This window comes from Ischnura elegans, chromosome X (genome assembly GCF_921293095.1).
Source record: "Ischnura elegans chromosome X, ioIscEleg1.1, whole genome shotgun sequence".
Taxonomy (NCBI): domain Eukaryota; kingdom Metazoa; phylum Arthropoda; class Insecta; order Odonata; family Coenagrionidae; genus Ischnura; species Ischnura elegans.
Window position 1 is genome coordinate 73,989,267 of NC_060259.1, and position 15,486 is coordinate 74,004,752.

The 15,486-nt window shown below is 41.3% G+C and overlaps 1 protein-coding gene across 1 annotated transcript in view; it reads right to left on the reverse strand.

Moving 5' to 3' along the window:
* Nucleotides 1-9,683, reverse strand: part of LOC124170531 (cGMP-dependent protein kinase, isozyme 2 forms cD4/T1/T3A/T3B) — a 193,004-nt gene extending 183,321 nt beyond the window's left edge. Inside the window, exon 1 of the mRNA XM_046549306.1 lies at nt 8,738-9,683. Coding sequence (XP_046405262.1) covers nt 8,738-9,108 — 371 coding nt within the window. The 5' untranslated portion in view covers nt 9,109-9,683. The remainder of the gene's footprint in view (nt 1-8,737) is intronic.
* Nucleotides 9,684-15,486: the final 5,803 nt, after the last annotated feature.

Sequence of the window (15,486 nt, forward strand, 5' to 3'; positions counted from 1 at the left end):
TTATCGCACCAATTTTCCTTCAACACACGTCAAGAAGACAGATATACCGGTCATTGGTCCTTCGCTTATCAGCATTTGAAAATATCCATCGCCCGAACGGCAAAGGGGCTCGAAAATTGTCGTTACTAAGCACATAACTTATTAATATTATCATTTTTATAGCTTTAGTATACAAATAAATGTTGCATGTTTTTTTAAACTGAAATATGAAACACCCTTTGCCAGCCAGACCCCTGTGCCCACCCCCCTGGATCCGCCCTTATCACGAGCAATAACTTCGATGCCCATGAAAAGATATAAATAAACCAATACAATTCCTTTTTCAAGCAAGCAGTGGGGTTCATTTACATTTATCGGAATATGTCATTCGATGTTTAAAGGCCTGGTTACACGATATATTAACACGTACGAGTTAATTTATGAATGTATGAACGCGAGAATTAACGCCAAAATGCACCGCGTAACCACCCAACTTGTGCGAATGCATGCACAGAAAATAGAACCTGTTCTAATTTGGTTCATGCATTCGTACATGTTCGTTCCGGTCCACCAAAATCATTCACACAAACGTACATTAACTTGTACGTGTTAATGTACCGTGTAACCAGGCCGTTAGAAACGATATTGAAAAGGATAAGTCGTTTGAATAGCACCAGAAATTTTCCACCATAAACTTAGCTCAAAAGATATAGCGTTGAGCTACTTCCGTCTAAAATGAATACAAAAACAAGAGAAAAAACTTCATATATTTCTCGATTTCAGTCTAGCATAATTATAAATTAATGAGCAATACAATGGCATCATAACTTGATGATGATGTTGGAATACTTGAACACACTAAAGAGCAATTACCACATATATAAAGCATTGCGTTTACTGCCAAAACAACGGATGATTAATGGACATGATGTCCTAGAGGCTTGATCAGTTGATCCTAGAGGAGGTGTTTCAAACAGCTAGCAAATCCTTTGGCAAAGAAGTCAATTGTAAGTTGGCAGAGAAAATAACTGGCAACTGGTCCCATTTTTTGCCTCCTCCCGCTCAAGGTAACGCTTCAATCTTAAATAAATGGCGTCGCTTTAAGATGGTGTCATCGAGAAATGAAATAAAGACATCTTAAAAATAAAAAATTAGGCCATCATTTACTCTATAATTCCGCTAAAAATAACTCACTTTCAGAAATACATTTTAAGGCAATTGCACAACCTAAAATTACTGTAGCCATAAATGGTACTACACCTTTACGCTCCGAAAAAATGTAAATCAGAAGTGCAATTTAAATATTGTTTGCAGAAAAAATAGCGGACGCGTTTTATCATAAAAGCCATGATAAAAATAAAAAGATAAAACGTAGACACCTCACTTTTCTATATTTTAAAGATAAAGATATTTTTCTTCATCATAAATTTGAAAATTCAAGTAGGTAGATTGTGAATTTTTTTATTTGAGATGCAGGCAAATTTTGTCAAGGGTCTTATATAAAGCTTATTACTTATACAAGGCGTTATCAAATAACTTAGAGAAAAGTCGAAGTATGGAGGTGAGTTTTTTGACTATGGCAGTGGTGACAATGGCAAAATTAACAGTGCCGGAACACACTTTCCTTGACTTCTTTTACAAGTTAAATATTACTCTGTGTTTACATTATTTCAGCAAATATAGAATAAATAAATCGAAAAAAAAGTGGTCACGAATGTATATATTAAAAAATTTGACGCACCAAAATTGATATAAATGTTATTTGACTATGTCTTTTCTTAAGCTGTGTCGGAAAGGCTTTCCGGCACCATGACACCACTGGGCAACGGTGCAACAATCCCCATTAACTGCTGGAGCAATAATGAATGTAGAAAAACATTTACGCCTGTTTGAGATGCATAAATTTTCTTTCGCCATGGGAGGATGTCACGAGTGAAAGAATAAATTATGAACGATAACAGTGGAAAGTTTAAATCGAGTATCAGTTCTGAATCGCGCAGCTGCAGCAGAACCTACTTAAAACATAGGAAAAACCGAGCGCAATTGATAACTCCCGAGTGAATGCTCGACTGTTCCACTCGATTGCCTGCATGCCTTGGTCGGTCAAACGTCCGATCACTTGGGGTCACTCCTGATGACGTCATCGGGTTTCTCTTGCTGGTGCCCGGGAAAGAGACGGGCACAGAAGTTATCCAGATCTACGCAAGTTTTCAATGATAGTAAGATAAGCACCTCTATTAGTATTAATTTAAACTTTAATTAGGTATGCATACATGCGCATTCGTGTCTTTTGATTGGATGAGCATATTCATGCTCCACTCACAATTTCAACTGCAGTATTAAATATATTTACACCGGTAGCGCAGCTAGGAATTAAGGCTGGGGGGGGGGGGGGGTTTAGGCGCGACAACTACTGGGGGTCTGGGGGTTATAGGATACCCGCCAGGTAAGCGAGAGTTGCGGTGGCCTTTCCCCAGGAAAAAATTAAGATAAATGGTTCAAAAGTGGTGATTATTACGGATTTCTGAGGGATATATAATTACTCCTCACAATATTCTATAAGTAATATCCAATTTAGTAAAATGGATATAACTTAAAATTTTCTCTGAGCTCTAAATCTACATCTAGATTCCACAACGTATTTAACCCAGCAATGGCCGCTGAACACATTGCGTGGTGGGATATTTAAATATATGAACGAAGTACCTGGGTAGAGGTGTTGATAATGAAAATATGTGTCAATTTGGGCGAACTGCCTTTGGAATAAATATGGTTAAAAAGCATGTTATCCAAATATGACTTCATCTGATCAAACATAAGGACACGTTCATTCATAATAAGTAACGAACAATTGCTGAAAGCATGCTACCAAATACATATTGTGGGCTTTAAAATTGTTGAAGTTGACGTGCCTAAATGAGGAGTATCTTCGTCATCCGTCGGGGAAATACAATCGGAAAAAATGATGGAAATTCTCGCTATCCGTACGCATCGTGTTAACGCAGGTTTGACTATAGATGCATATTAAAATAACAACATAGTGGACCAACTCTATCATCCGACTCATACATTCCTAGTAAGTCCGCGTTCTTTGAAAAATAATATGATGTAACTGACAGAGTCAATTATAAGCCTTTGCCCTATATCAGCCATAGGTTCACAGTTTAGTACATATTACACGCAATGAATTAAGGGTTTACAGTAATGTAAGAGTGAAAATTTGAGGATAAAATTTTTCTAATATAATCACGCCTGCATTTAGCCGCAAAACAAATTCACTTTAACCATCCCAACAAAGCCAATTATACCCAAAATCATACAGAATATAACTGTAATGAACCAACACAATAACGCAGGTTTTCTTGGCCGATGCTGCGGAAGTAACCGTCCCTGGTTTTCATTCGGGAGAATATGATCACTAGCATCACGTTTCGAAGGCGTAGTCATTCCTCAATCATCCTCGTCATCAAGAGCATGCACCAGCAATACGAGAGCCGACTTCGCTATTTTGAATGATGTGCACATTATCAATTTAACCCGGAACAAAACCCCAGAAGACTCATTAACCTCCTTTAAACGCGATCATTAAGCTCCAACAAACCCTATAGCCATATTTTCGAAACTTTATGGCCTGGCACCCCTAAAATTTCTGGCTTTCCTAGCGTAAAGCTATAAGACCCGAGATCAACTTGTGGAGCACTTTATATTTAAGTTTGGTGAATTATTAAACAAGATCACAAACTTTACAAGCTAAATGTCTCTCGTAAGTACACAAATAAGCGCAGCCAATGAATCCCCACGCATCAATAAACAGTCCGAACTGAATGAATTCTTAAACACATTGCATATAATACAAGATAGATTGATAAGCGATCTCAGAGGTTTTTCGAGATAAGTGGTTGTTACGTACGACTGGATACACAGTTCTAGGGTTTCTAACCGCATCGAAGTGATTAATTCCTCCTATATTCCAAAGTGAAAAGAAGCTTACCCAAAGGATAAAACAGTTCTGCAACAAGTTAGGGAGGCAAAAAAAACCTTCATTCACCTGCATAACCTGGAATGAATTGGGTAATTTTCACCATCGAGACCGCAGAGAGCCAAATGGAAATTATCCTCTGCTATTGTCTCCCTGGCAAAATAGCATAACTGTTCTATTACTTTCTCTCTTTCAATGCACTTGCACTAAACTCATTGGTCGAGTTATGTATTGAAGTGACATTCCACACCGTAAATACATCATACTCGGATTAAATGTTACATTCTAAGCATGAGCACTGAATAAAACGCAATATTTTAACTTAATAAATGCGCACGAGAAAAAAATGAATCATCACTTATTAAAGCATCATTTTGACTTCTTCCTTCGAAAATCCGAGGGCTGGAAAGGAAAATTGAAGATAACCTATTGGAATACCAATTTGAATTTAAAATGAAGAGAGGAACCATGAAAGCAATACTGTGATTGGGAATCATGACAGAGAAAAGAATGCACGTGAACAAGCCACTGCGTTCGTGGAGGAACTCTTCGACAATGTTTAATGTTCATTCAACAAGATGTTCGGACTGCAGGAAAAACTAAACATGGATTATAACGACAAAAGTATAATCTACCAGCTACATAAAAAGCAATCCGTAACAATGCATGTCAAATACGACAGGAAAATAGAAGCCAGAATCAAAAAAGGAGTAGGACAAGGATGTAACCTCTCAACAGCAATTCAACATACACATGAAAGAGGCAGAAAAGCGCAAGATATCGGACTGGATGGAATTAAGATCAATGGGGAGGGAATAAACAAGCTCCGCTTCGCAGAATGTATCGCTGTCGTACCAGGAAACCGGGATGATTATCAAAGGTCACTAAACGCAATGGATCGAGTTCTCCAGGAGTACAACATGAACATAAATAAGGCGAAGATGAAAATAATACTAGCGTATGTGGAAGAAAAAATGAATGCAGTCGTCACATTGATAGGCAAGAAATTGGAACGATCGGATTCGTTCACCCATCTATGAAGTACTCTCACGTGGATACCAGAAGTACTATTGACTTCAAACTATGAAAGCATTCACGATGAAAGACAACTTCAGTGCTAGAAGAAGATAGGACTAAGGAAGAAAATATAATAAAAAAACATGTGTGGAGCATGGCACTCTATGGGTCAGTAGCTTGGACCATCGGACGAGTAGTCTTTAGTAGTAGGAGAGTAGAGTAGTTTTTTGGACGGTGTGGTGTGCATGTGGGAGTCCAAATGCATGCTACATGCTGGTGATTGATCACCCCCTGCCAAACACCCTAGAGGTGGCTCGCAGGGTATTATGTAGATGTAGTCCAAAAACGGTTTGAGGGCTGCAGTCAACGAATCTCTGGATTGAACCAATAGTTAACTTTTTATAATTTATTTAGCATCCACTTTTTCAACGAACACAGTTATTATAGATAAAAATATTACACATCCGTTAACTTCATTATTTATGATTAAAAGGTAAGGCACTGAGTTTAATACCATATTTACATATGTATAACAAAGTAGGTAACCTTAAAATGTAAATAAGTTATATAACCCGGGTCGTGCCTATTAAACATAAATAGTGAGCCTTACGAAGTGTAATACTTTTATTTTCCGTGGTGGAAAGGTTTCATAGAGGAAAGCCTAAAGTTATTAATACCACTGCTCATATTTTTATTGTAGAAGTTTATTCACCTGATAACTTACGTACGCAACAACCTGACTAAATGGCCAGGATTAAACATTTAGTTAAAAAAACAAGATAATACTAATAACGACCCAGTTCCAGCGTATCACGCTAGCTAAGAAATTAGTATGGAATTCCATTAAAATTCAGCTTTTTTAGTAGCTCCGCCTATTAATTACACACTATACCCGGCCGGGTCAAAACTTGGCCATAAATCCTGGAGAGCGGGACGCGAGTATAATCACGATTCACTGAGGCGGTCTCTCGCCGCCCAAGCGGCACAAGGCAATCGTGGTTGACAAGTGCCTCTCTCGCAGCGTGGACGCCAATTTCAAGTCCTCCTCGACGCAGGAGAGGGGTAATCCCCCCTTCCACTCCCTTCCCGCATACATCCTTCGCTGGCATGGCCACGCCCAGTGAACTAAGCGAAGAAAAATAAAGGCGGTTTAAAGCGTGCGAGACTCTAGTTATTCATAAAAAAATCACTTATCTCGATGATAGGCAGCGAGGCTACCCACGTGCACTGAAAACTCAAGTCGCGGTTACGGAGGCTGCGGGGTAGGGAATGTAACGCGGCGTCCCAAACCACACATACTAAATATCGCGAGGCTGGTGCATCGCCAGAACGAATAAACTTGATTGGTTTATGCATAAGACCGAAGGCCAATATCTAGAGCTTGGAAAAAACTGTATTCGGAGGGTCGACAGAAATAAATTAATAATAACGCCAAGTGTAAATCAGTTGGAGGTGACACTTATTGTTTTTATGGATACTCTTACACATTAGAAGTCGAAATCGCTTCTATACATTCCATACAACATTAATGCGGGGTCGCTACAGTAAGGTAATATTACACCATGTCTACAGCAAGATCGATGCGTGACTCCCAGTATTTGTGGCTGCGCTTCGAAACCAATAACTTCTCTGTGTAGCTGGTAAGAAGGCGAAATCGCTTTTATAATAAAATAAATATTTCGGCAGATATAAATAAATTTCGGAGATGAATTCTAGAGAAATTAAAGCACAGCCGTCGATAATTCTACATCCAGGCGTAATAATACGTCATGTTCATAGCATGGTCGATTTAATTACCATAAAAGTTCGTAGCTGTGTTTCGAGGAACAATAGTGAATTGGGAAGTTAAATTGCAAATTAGTTGCTCAGATTTGAATGTAATGAAGAGAATAATAAATATGCAAATCAACTATCACTAAAGTCAAGGATAAAATACTGAGGATAATACGAGGAATTTTCGCGAAAGCCCTTCTCACACATGGGCAGAGATTAGCACACCTAACCGACATGAGAACAAAACATATCGTGCGTACTATTAACATTCCTCAAATGCACGATCTCAGCTAACTAGATCGTCACGGCCCTGCACCACTCCTCACATGGTGAAGTTCACCGGGCGAACGGAAAAGAGCGAGGGAATTCTGTGGAGAAGCGAATACCTCATCCAGCTGACTTTCTCCTTCACGGTTTGAGGGGAAGTTCATCCAAACCATCTGCTCATCTCATAGCAAAATAGAAACTCTAATTTAACCCGCTCTTCCAAAAATACCGCATCCAAATCATTCGGAAGGTTTAAAGACGCGAACCAGATTACACGCAGAGAAATTATCCAATCCTCTACTTGGGAAGAATAGAGGAACTAACCGCTGCACATGACGACCGAGCGATAATGATAAATTATTACCAACGAAGGATGGTGGCTTCGGCGAGATTACATGCTCCATAAGTAGTTTGCGTCACTTATTCGCCAGCACTGAATACATCGCAAATGACCGACAAATGAAAAACACATTAGTCGCCTCATCGAGACACGAAAACCTGTTGCCAATGGCCTCCCAGAGCCGGCCGCAACAGGTTTTTCGTACAGCGACGATAACGAAAGTCTGAATAACTTACTAAAATGTATTCTTTCCTCCACATGCTGACATAAAATATAATTGAATACAGAAATTTAACCGAGACTGAACTCTGAGCTATCTCTTTAGTTTAAAAACTTGGAAAAAAGTATTTCGGTCCCCGAAGGAGCACCTGTTTTTTAGCGAGCAGGTTGTAAATAATTCATGAATTTTAATCGAATCAACGCCCAAAAATAGCATGCGGCTCAGAGCTGATAATTAGAAGTTTACATGACCGAATCAATAAATAGTATTACGCAAGGTCGCATCACAAAAAGTTTACAAGGGGGCTTACTTGGGGGAGGGAGTGTATCTGCGAAGGGTTCAGGTGGGACTTCCCCAAATTTTTTAAAGGGTAGGTAGTATTCCCAGGAACCCATGAAAAAGCTACCCACTCATAGACGTCACGCCCACCACATCCATTGTTTTACATATCCTATTATCAAAGATCAAATGAGCTTCGCTCCAAGCAAAAACAAGTTCGGAGATTTAGTCCACTTCCACATTAGTCTACTTTCAACCACTCAATGCCAGCCGCATGATGAAAGGCGCAAGGAATGGACCCGACCCATTTGGTCTCCGCGGTTTGCAAGACCGAATAAAAGCTATAATTGCCGCAAATATCAGGGCAACGTCGTCCATCAATATCCTTTCAACGTGTCCCCGGCAACGAAGGAATGCATTCGCCGAATAGATTTTATAGGGGTAAGTACATGAACGTACCTAACAAATTGGGCAGTTCATCTTTAAATTTAAAAAAATTAAAAAAACACATTGAAAGTCGCCAAATGCTCCCTACACGTAAACATTCCGCTGTAAGTGCCCAACAATATGCGCTTAATAAGGCAATTTGTCCCTTAATGCAAGACTAAGGCGACAAAATACTATTAAACTCCCAACAATTTCACCCATTAATCAAATGAGAGTGAAAGCAAGGATACTGACCTATCTCCGTGGCTGCCAAACGATAGATTACGTCAACTAAGGTTTCCTTTCTTTCGATTGCAAATTGAAGGTAAAATATACGGGATGTTTTACCCATGAAAATGACCCTGGAAACATACACAAAAACGACTACTACTAGATACAATTTCTCCAATAGGAGGTATAATATTTCTGCCAACGTTTAGTTGACGCATGTACCCACCTGTCTTGTTTGTCAAAGACTTGAAACTTCTTCTGCCTCAGCTCCTGGATCGTGCTCTGGCTCTGGGGCTCCGCTGATATCCCTTGCGCCCGGTGTTTCCTGGGCCTGGGCACCCATCCCCCCAACCTGCCGCCCCCGTGGTACGGAAACACAGATTGGAACTTGTCGAGGTGCGATCGCAGTTCGAGTATTTCCTGCTCGCGGGCCCGCAATTTTTCCTCCAACTCCCGCACGCGGAGTTCCCTCGCGGCCAGCAAGATGCGGAGGTCTTCCCCGCGCATGCCGCCTTCCTCCGCCGACTCGCTCCCACCGCCGAACAGGATCATGCCAGCCACGCCGGCCGCCACGCCATCGTCACAGCGCGCGCCCATCGTGGTGGATGGGCTATTCCGCCGTTCGCCACCGCCACGACCGCCCCCCGTCCTCCGTCTCGCCACCGCCACGCCTCACCACACAACACGACACACGGGTACTTTACACAAACACACACGCACTCAATCCACGCACGGCAGGGCCGAACTGTGCGGAGGGCGGCCTCCCACTCCCCGGCGGCGCGGCACACCGGTGAGGACCGCGGCCACGGCACGCAAACGCCGAACAACACGAGTGGCGTGAACAAAGACCGCCCACGTACGGCGCACCCGCCGCAGGCAAGTTTCCTAGTGACCGCGGGTATCCTCCGTCTAACGTCCGAACCGCGCCGGCCGGAGAATGTATCCACATGGGTGTAATGTGAGAGGGGACGACATCCGTCACGCACGTAATCGCGAGTACCGAGGTGGTATGCACGAATCCCCGCGTCGTTGGACCGAAAACTCTCAGTCAATGCCCTCCGGCCCCCCAAAAATGTTAGCAATGAGCTAGAAGGTCACTCGAGGGAGACAGGGGCGGCTCTCGGTCGGGCCGACCTCCACACCGGACGCAGGGCGCGCGCAGACAGAGGCGGCGAGGGGGGCGGGCGGCGCCGCGCGACGGCCGACCGCGGCACTAGAAGGGCATGGCGCCACGCGGCGGCAAACACGAGAACTAGCTCGAGCCGCATAGCAGCACACTCAAAGTGGAAATTACGGAGGCCGAGGAACACGCGCTATCTTATCGTAACAAAACGAACGAACTCGCTCTCGGGGGTGATAGAAGGGAACGCAGCAGCCGTAATGGGACCTAGTTAGTAATTCCGGTGATCCCAATCACCATTCTCTCGAGTGGTATGTCCGTCACGGATGAGGGATCGTAAATGAACGGATGAGTGTGTGTGGGTGACAGGCCATGACCCGCGTGAACGATTGTGACTGCTCTGAACGACGCTTCTCACTGCACTTCAACGTCTGTCGTATTCTGAAGCTTTCAGCTTCGCAAACGCATAACTGACCTCGTTGGAGTCAGATTACCTTCGTATCTGCTTTTGACACTCGCCACAGATTTCCGAGACGTTTATATCCGACGGGCGCTAGAGGTAATGAATGAGCTTTCGAGTCGGAATTATAAATTCAGACTGTTTTTAGCAAACGGTATTGCAGAAAAAACATCCAGTGCATTGACCGCTGACATCGCGCTAAAGATAGCATACATTAATGTGTGTTGCATTTCATCGTCGACCTAAATAACCGCTTCTTATTAATTAAGGTTCGTTTTCGTCTTTTTTGCTTTTTTTCTCACGGTGTTGGCCAAAATTCTTGGTGATCAAGCACGTAGAAGTACATAGATTCGGGCAGTTTTCCTTTGCATTCCGTATCTCACAATATTCATTACCAAGTCCTTTAGTTTATGCCAGGATTATTATTATTATTAATAATAATTATTTAACCCTTCCATTCCAAATTTGATAAAGAGTATTTATAATAACAGTAAATACTAAATATTAATTTAAAACTGGTGCAGTCTTTCCTACAGAATTTGGCTTGTCTTGAAAATATATTCGCATTTGTGGAGTTTTTGAAGTTTCTAGCCTATGATATACAGCGCTTGTACACACTTTATTGGCGATTTAAATTATTTCTTTGAGATAACTAACTTCAATAGCTATTATTTAATATGTCCTAGCCATGACCGGATTGAGGTCATTGTTTTGGGAAGGGTAAAAGAGTCCCAACTAACATTGCTGGTTTAGCTGGTCAAAATACAAACATTCGTTTGAGAACTGCCTTAAATACTACCATCTTTTCAATTTTGACAGAAATTACGTGTCGGTTGCCCCCCTCCTTAATACTAATCCACTTAAACTAGCTTTGGGAAGAAGGGCAGTAAATCTGTCTATTGATTTATTTAAGTATACCGGGACTAGCCACGGTGATAACTTTTTACGGAGTCACCCGCAATGCACAAATAGTGCGAAAAATCCACTGAGGAAAAATCACCTTCCATTCCATACCACTGGTTTAGGATGCTGGTGAAGCCTCTGAACACCCAAGCTATTAATCCTGAATCACACGATCATTTTTCCATCCCTTCCGAGGGATAGCTCCAGCGATCGCTTCAATGATGGTGGGAAAATGATCGTTTCACGCGATCATTTTCCGCGAAGGTTCGAGGGATAGAAATCCCATCCCTTTTTCCGTTGCTCCGCACGTCTTGTATTCCGCCGCTGTAGCCATGGCTGGCACCGTCCTTCAGCCAATCAGAAGGCACGACTGCTTGTAACGCCACGCTTGGCTTTTACTTGAAAAACAGTTGTGAATACTGAAATAGGGTAGTTTCTTCATCAAAGAAAACGAAAGGCATTGATTGCGATTCGTTACCTACCATTAGTGTATTCATAATATAAAAACTATTTGGTCCTAGAAATCCCAGTTTAGACGAATGGCAATGGTCAATTTTAACTGCATTTGAAAAAGGCCAGATTGGCACCCATGCGATGCCGCTCCACGTGACGTCACAGGGACCTAGTTTCTATACGAGTAGATAGGAGTTTTACATCGTCTGAGATTACCAATGCATGCATTAGGCACAGGCCTCAGGGAAACATCTCTAACTAGTCACCCATAAAAATTGCCTAAGTTCGGAAAGTTTCCTTTGTTTGATAAAGCATTAATAATCCTTATTTAAGCCAAGCGCTACCAGCTAGCAGGGTACTCTGCTATCTGCTAGCATCCTGCGTCGTATCAGCGCTCAAAGCCTCGCCCCAAGGTCACCTCAGTTGCGGCAGCCGGTATCAGAGTGACGTCACACGGGATTTTCCTAGCATTCATACTTAACCGTCGCGTTTTTGCGCGCTTGAAAATTTTCACGTTTCATTTAATCCCGAAAAATAGATATCGTTCTTTAAAAATCTAAAAACGTTTAATACGTACTCCAGGAGTAATAACCTATCGATTTAGGCAATAAAGAAATATTAGGAAACTACCCTATTGACGGGATAAGCGATGGACAAATTGGGAATGAGCGTGTGATTATGAAAATGATGGATCGAGCGATCGCTATTTTGGTCCCTCTAAACCTATCGCTGGACCTATCTTTCTGAGGGACAGAAAAAATGATCCTGTGATTCAGGTTTTAATTGAAAAACTAAAGAATACCAATAGGGTGGTTTCCTAATATTTTTTTATTGCCTAAATCAAAAGATTATTACTCCTGGAGTACGTATTTCACGCTTTTAGATTTTTAAATGACGATACCTATTTTTCGCGATTAAATGAAAAGTAAAAAATTTCAAGCGCGCGAAAACGCGACGGCTAAGTATCAATGATGGGAAAAAGTCCGTGCGACGCATTTCTGGTTCCCCCTCCCGCCTTGTGAGGTGACCTTGATCGAGGCTCTGAGCGCTGATAGGACGCAGGATGCTAGCGGGTAGCTGAGTACCTTGCTGGCTGGTAGCGCTTGGCTTAAAAAAGGTTTATTAATACCTTATCAAACGAAGAAAACTTTCCGACCTTAGCCAGTTTTAATAGGTGATTATTAAGACATGTTTCCCTGAGCTCTGTGCCTCATGTATGCATTGGTAACCTCAGACGATGTATAACTCCTATCCTCTCGTGTAGAAACTAGGTCCCTGTGACGTCACGTTGAGTGGAATCGCATGGGCGCCAATCTGGCCTTTTTCAAATGAGGATAAAATTTGACCCTTGCCATTCGTCTAAACCGGTATTTCAAAAACCAAATAATTTGTGTATTATGAATACACTAATGGTGGGTAACGAATCGCAATCAATGCCTTTTGTTTTCTTTGATGAAGGAAACTACCCTATTTGAAAAATTTCGCTGCCACTTCAAGCGAAAAAATTCAAAACTAATTTTTTTTTGTTTACTATATTGTAAATTTTGATTGTAAATAGAGTATCACATGTTTTCCGTTCAAAAAGATAGGGATATTTCATTATTTTTCGAGCCTTCCATTTTCCTTTGAGGTAGTGTGTTCTCTTCACGAGTAAGAGGCATAAATAGCAAAATCGTAACAGATGCATGACTCAAAGTGATTTGCTCGCCGTAGGTTTTATGGCGATCCCCTATCCCTCTAAAGTGGTAACATGGTTATGCACGACCTCAATACGCTTATCAGTGAAAACAGCCGGTGAGCAAGTGAAAGTGACAATGACACGTGCTCTCTTGAGCAGTGCCTTCAGGGAATCGCGCTTTTTCTCGTCCGATGGTGTTTCAAAGTTTTCTAATTGTTTTGCGATCCCAGGATTTCTGATCGAAACCGTATAGGGTAGTTTCCTTCATCAAAGAAAACGAAAGGTATTGATTGCAATTCCTTACCCGTCATTAGTGTATTCATAATATACAAATTATTTGGATCTAGAAATCCCATTTTAGACGAATGACAACGGTCAATTTTAACCGCGTTAGAAAAAGGCCAGATTGGCGCCCATGCGATCCCACTCCACGTGACGACCAGTGGCGGCTCGTGAGTCAAATGCTAGGGGGGGCGCACTCCACCGGGGGGGGGGTCATAATTTTTTAATATTTCGTGTATTTTATTAAGTTTTTACGGCAATCTAGGAATTAAATTCCTTGATGCCATACGTTCCGTTTTTTTCAACAAAAATACCTAGTTTTCCTAATAAAGCTTGATTAATAAATACTAAATGCAGTAGACTCTCGGTCATACGGATCGGCTTAGTCCGGACTCTCGATGATACTGATCAATGATCTTGAAGAATAAAAATATATTTGCTGCGATATTTTGCAAATACAAACGAAAACACGTAACTTTAGGTTTTAGCGTCTACATTCTTCGTGCGGATATGCCCGCAATACACTTCTGTTGTTCGTTTTGCAATCATAATGCGTTATTTGTCAAATCTATACAACATTTGCAATGATTTAGGTAGCAATGACACTTGTAACACCTGAGGAGGGGAGGAGAGTGTCACTGACTTCCACTAGGCAACAAACACTACTAGAATGCGCGCGCTTTGCTATTGCAGATGTAAACTTTGATGGCGGTGTTCGCGTTGCTTCTTGAATACAGTATGATTTAAAATCAACAATTAAACATTTCTTACACATTTTTAACAAAATATGAAATACTCACAGGCCTTTAGTTATATTGCAAAAGTCCATCCTTCTTTCATTTTGTCCAGCGAAGTGATCAATTACACGTTCGTTGAAATCAGCGCTGGACAACAATTTCTTTCTGATTGAACACATGGCATGGGCACTAGTCTATAAATAAACAAGGGACGACACAAAATAGGCCGACGAAAAATACGACCAAAAAGAACAAGGTGCCTGGACACAGAATTGGGACAATTTTTCCCTATATTTCCCTTAAAAAAACGAGCACTGTTGATTAATTCAAATTTGTCTTCTTGAATGTACACACAGCACTAAGAAACTTCGTAATCGGCAATTGCGCACAATTAACTCCTCGAAAATGATGTCTGAACTCATTTCACTCCGTTCTTTCCGAGAGTCTTGCCGTTACTATCAGGACGACTCAAGGGAGATAGAAGTCGTGGTCCACTAATGCTGATTCAGCTGAGGGACGAATTTAAGGTCAGCAAAGGCATTCAAGCAAACAAAGGACGTCACGGACCATCTCCTTGAGTCTAAGATTCATATGTGGTAAACACACGAGACGCCAACGGGTCGCATTTGGATTAACTGTGTCTTCGAAATCATTGCCATGATATAATAGAAAATAAGTTCTAGATCGTAAAAGAAGACGACTCGACTGAGCCACAGATGGGAGCTGTAAGGATTTCCGCACTGATATGAACTCTTCGAGGCCACTTAAATCAGACAGAAGTGGGCATTTTCCATCAGACAGCTACCGCTCTGCCGCTGGGGAATTAGGTGAACATGAACTAATACAACAAGGACGGCTAGAAAAATGATGAACCTACACACAAAAGGTGCATTGTACGCGGCACTTCATGACATTAATTGAATGACTCTATTTAAAGTCGCGCTTAACGATTTAAATCATATTTAATCCTTCACCCTATCACGCACGCAACTATTTCTTAAATTATAAATCAGTGGGGAATGTTAACTGATTTTTCCTAATACTGCAGGTCTTTTGATAAATTTATCTGAAAAATAGGTACCGCATTTCTAATCATCGGGAAGATATGAATACATTGTTAAGGCCTAAATATTATAATATTAATTTCCCCAAGGTTCTTGAAATTCGTAATCATAACAGAACTGTGTCAAATACTCGAGAATAGTTTTCCTTCGTCAGTACGGCCTTTAACTGGTTGGATTTTACGTGTTCCGGAATTCAAATACCAAAAAACGCAAGCATAATGGAATAATTTATTTACTGTAGCAATACCTACAAGTATTTAAAAATTAAAACCGTATAA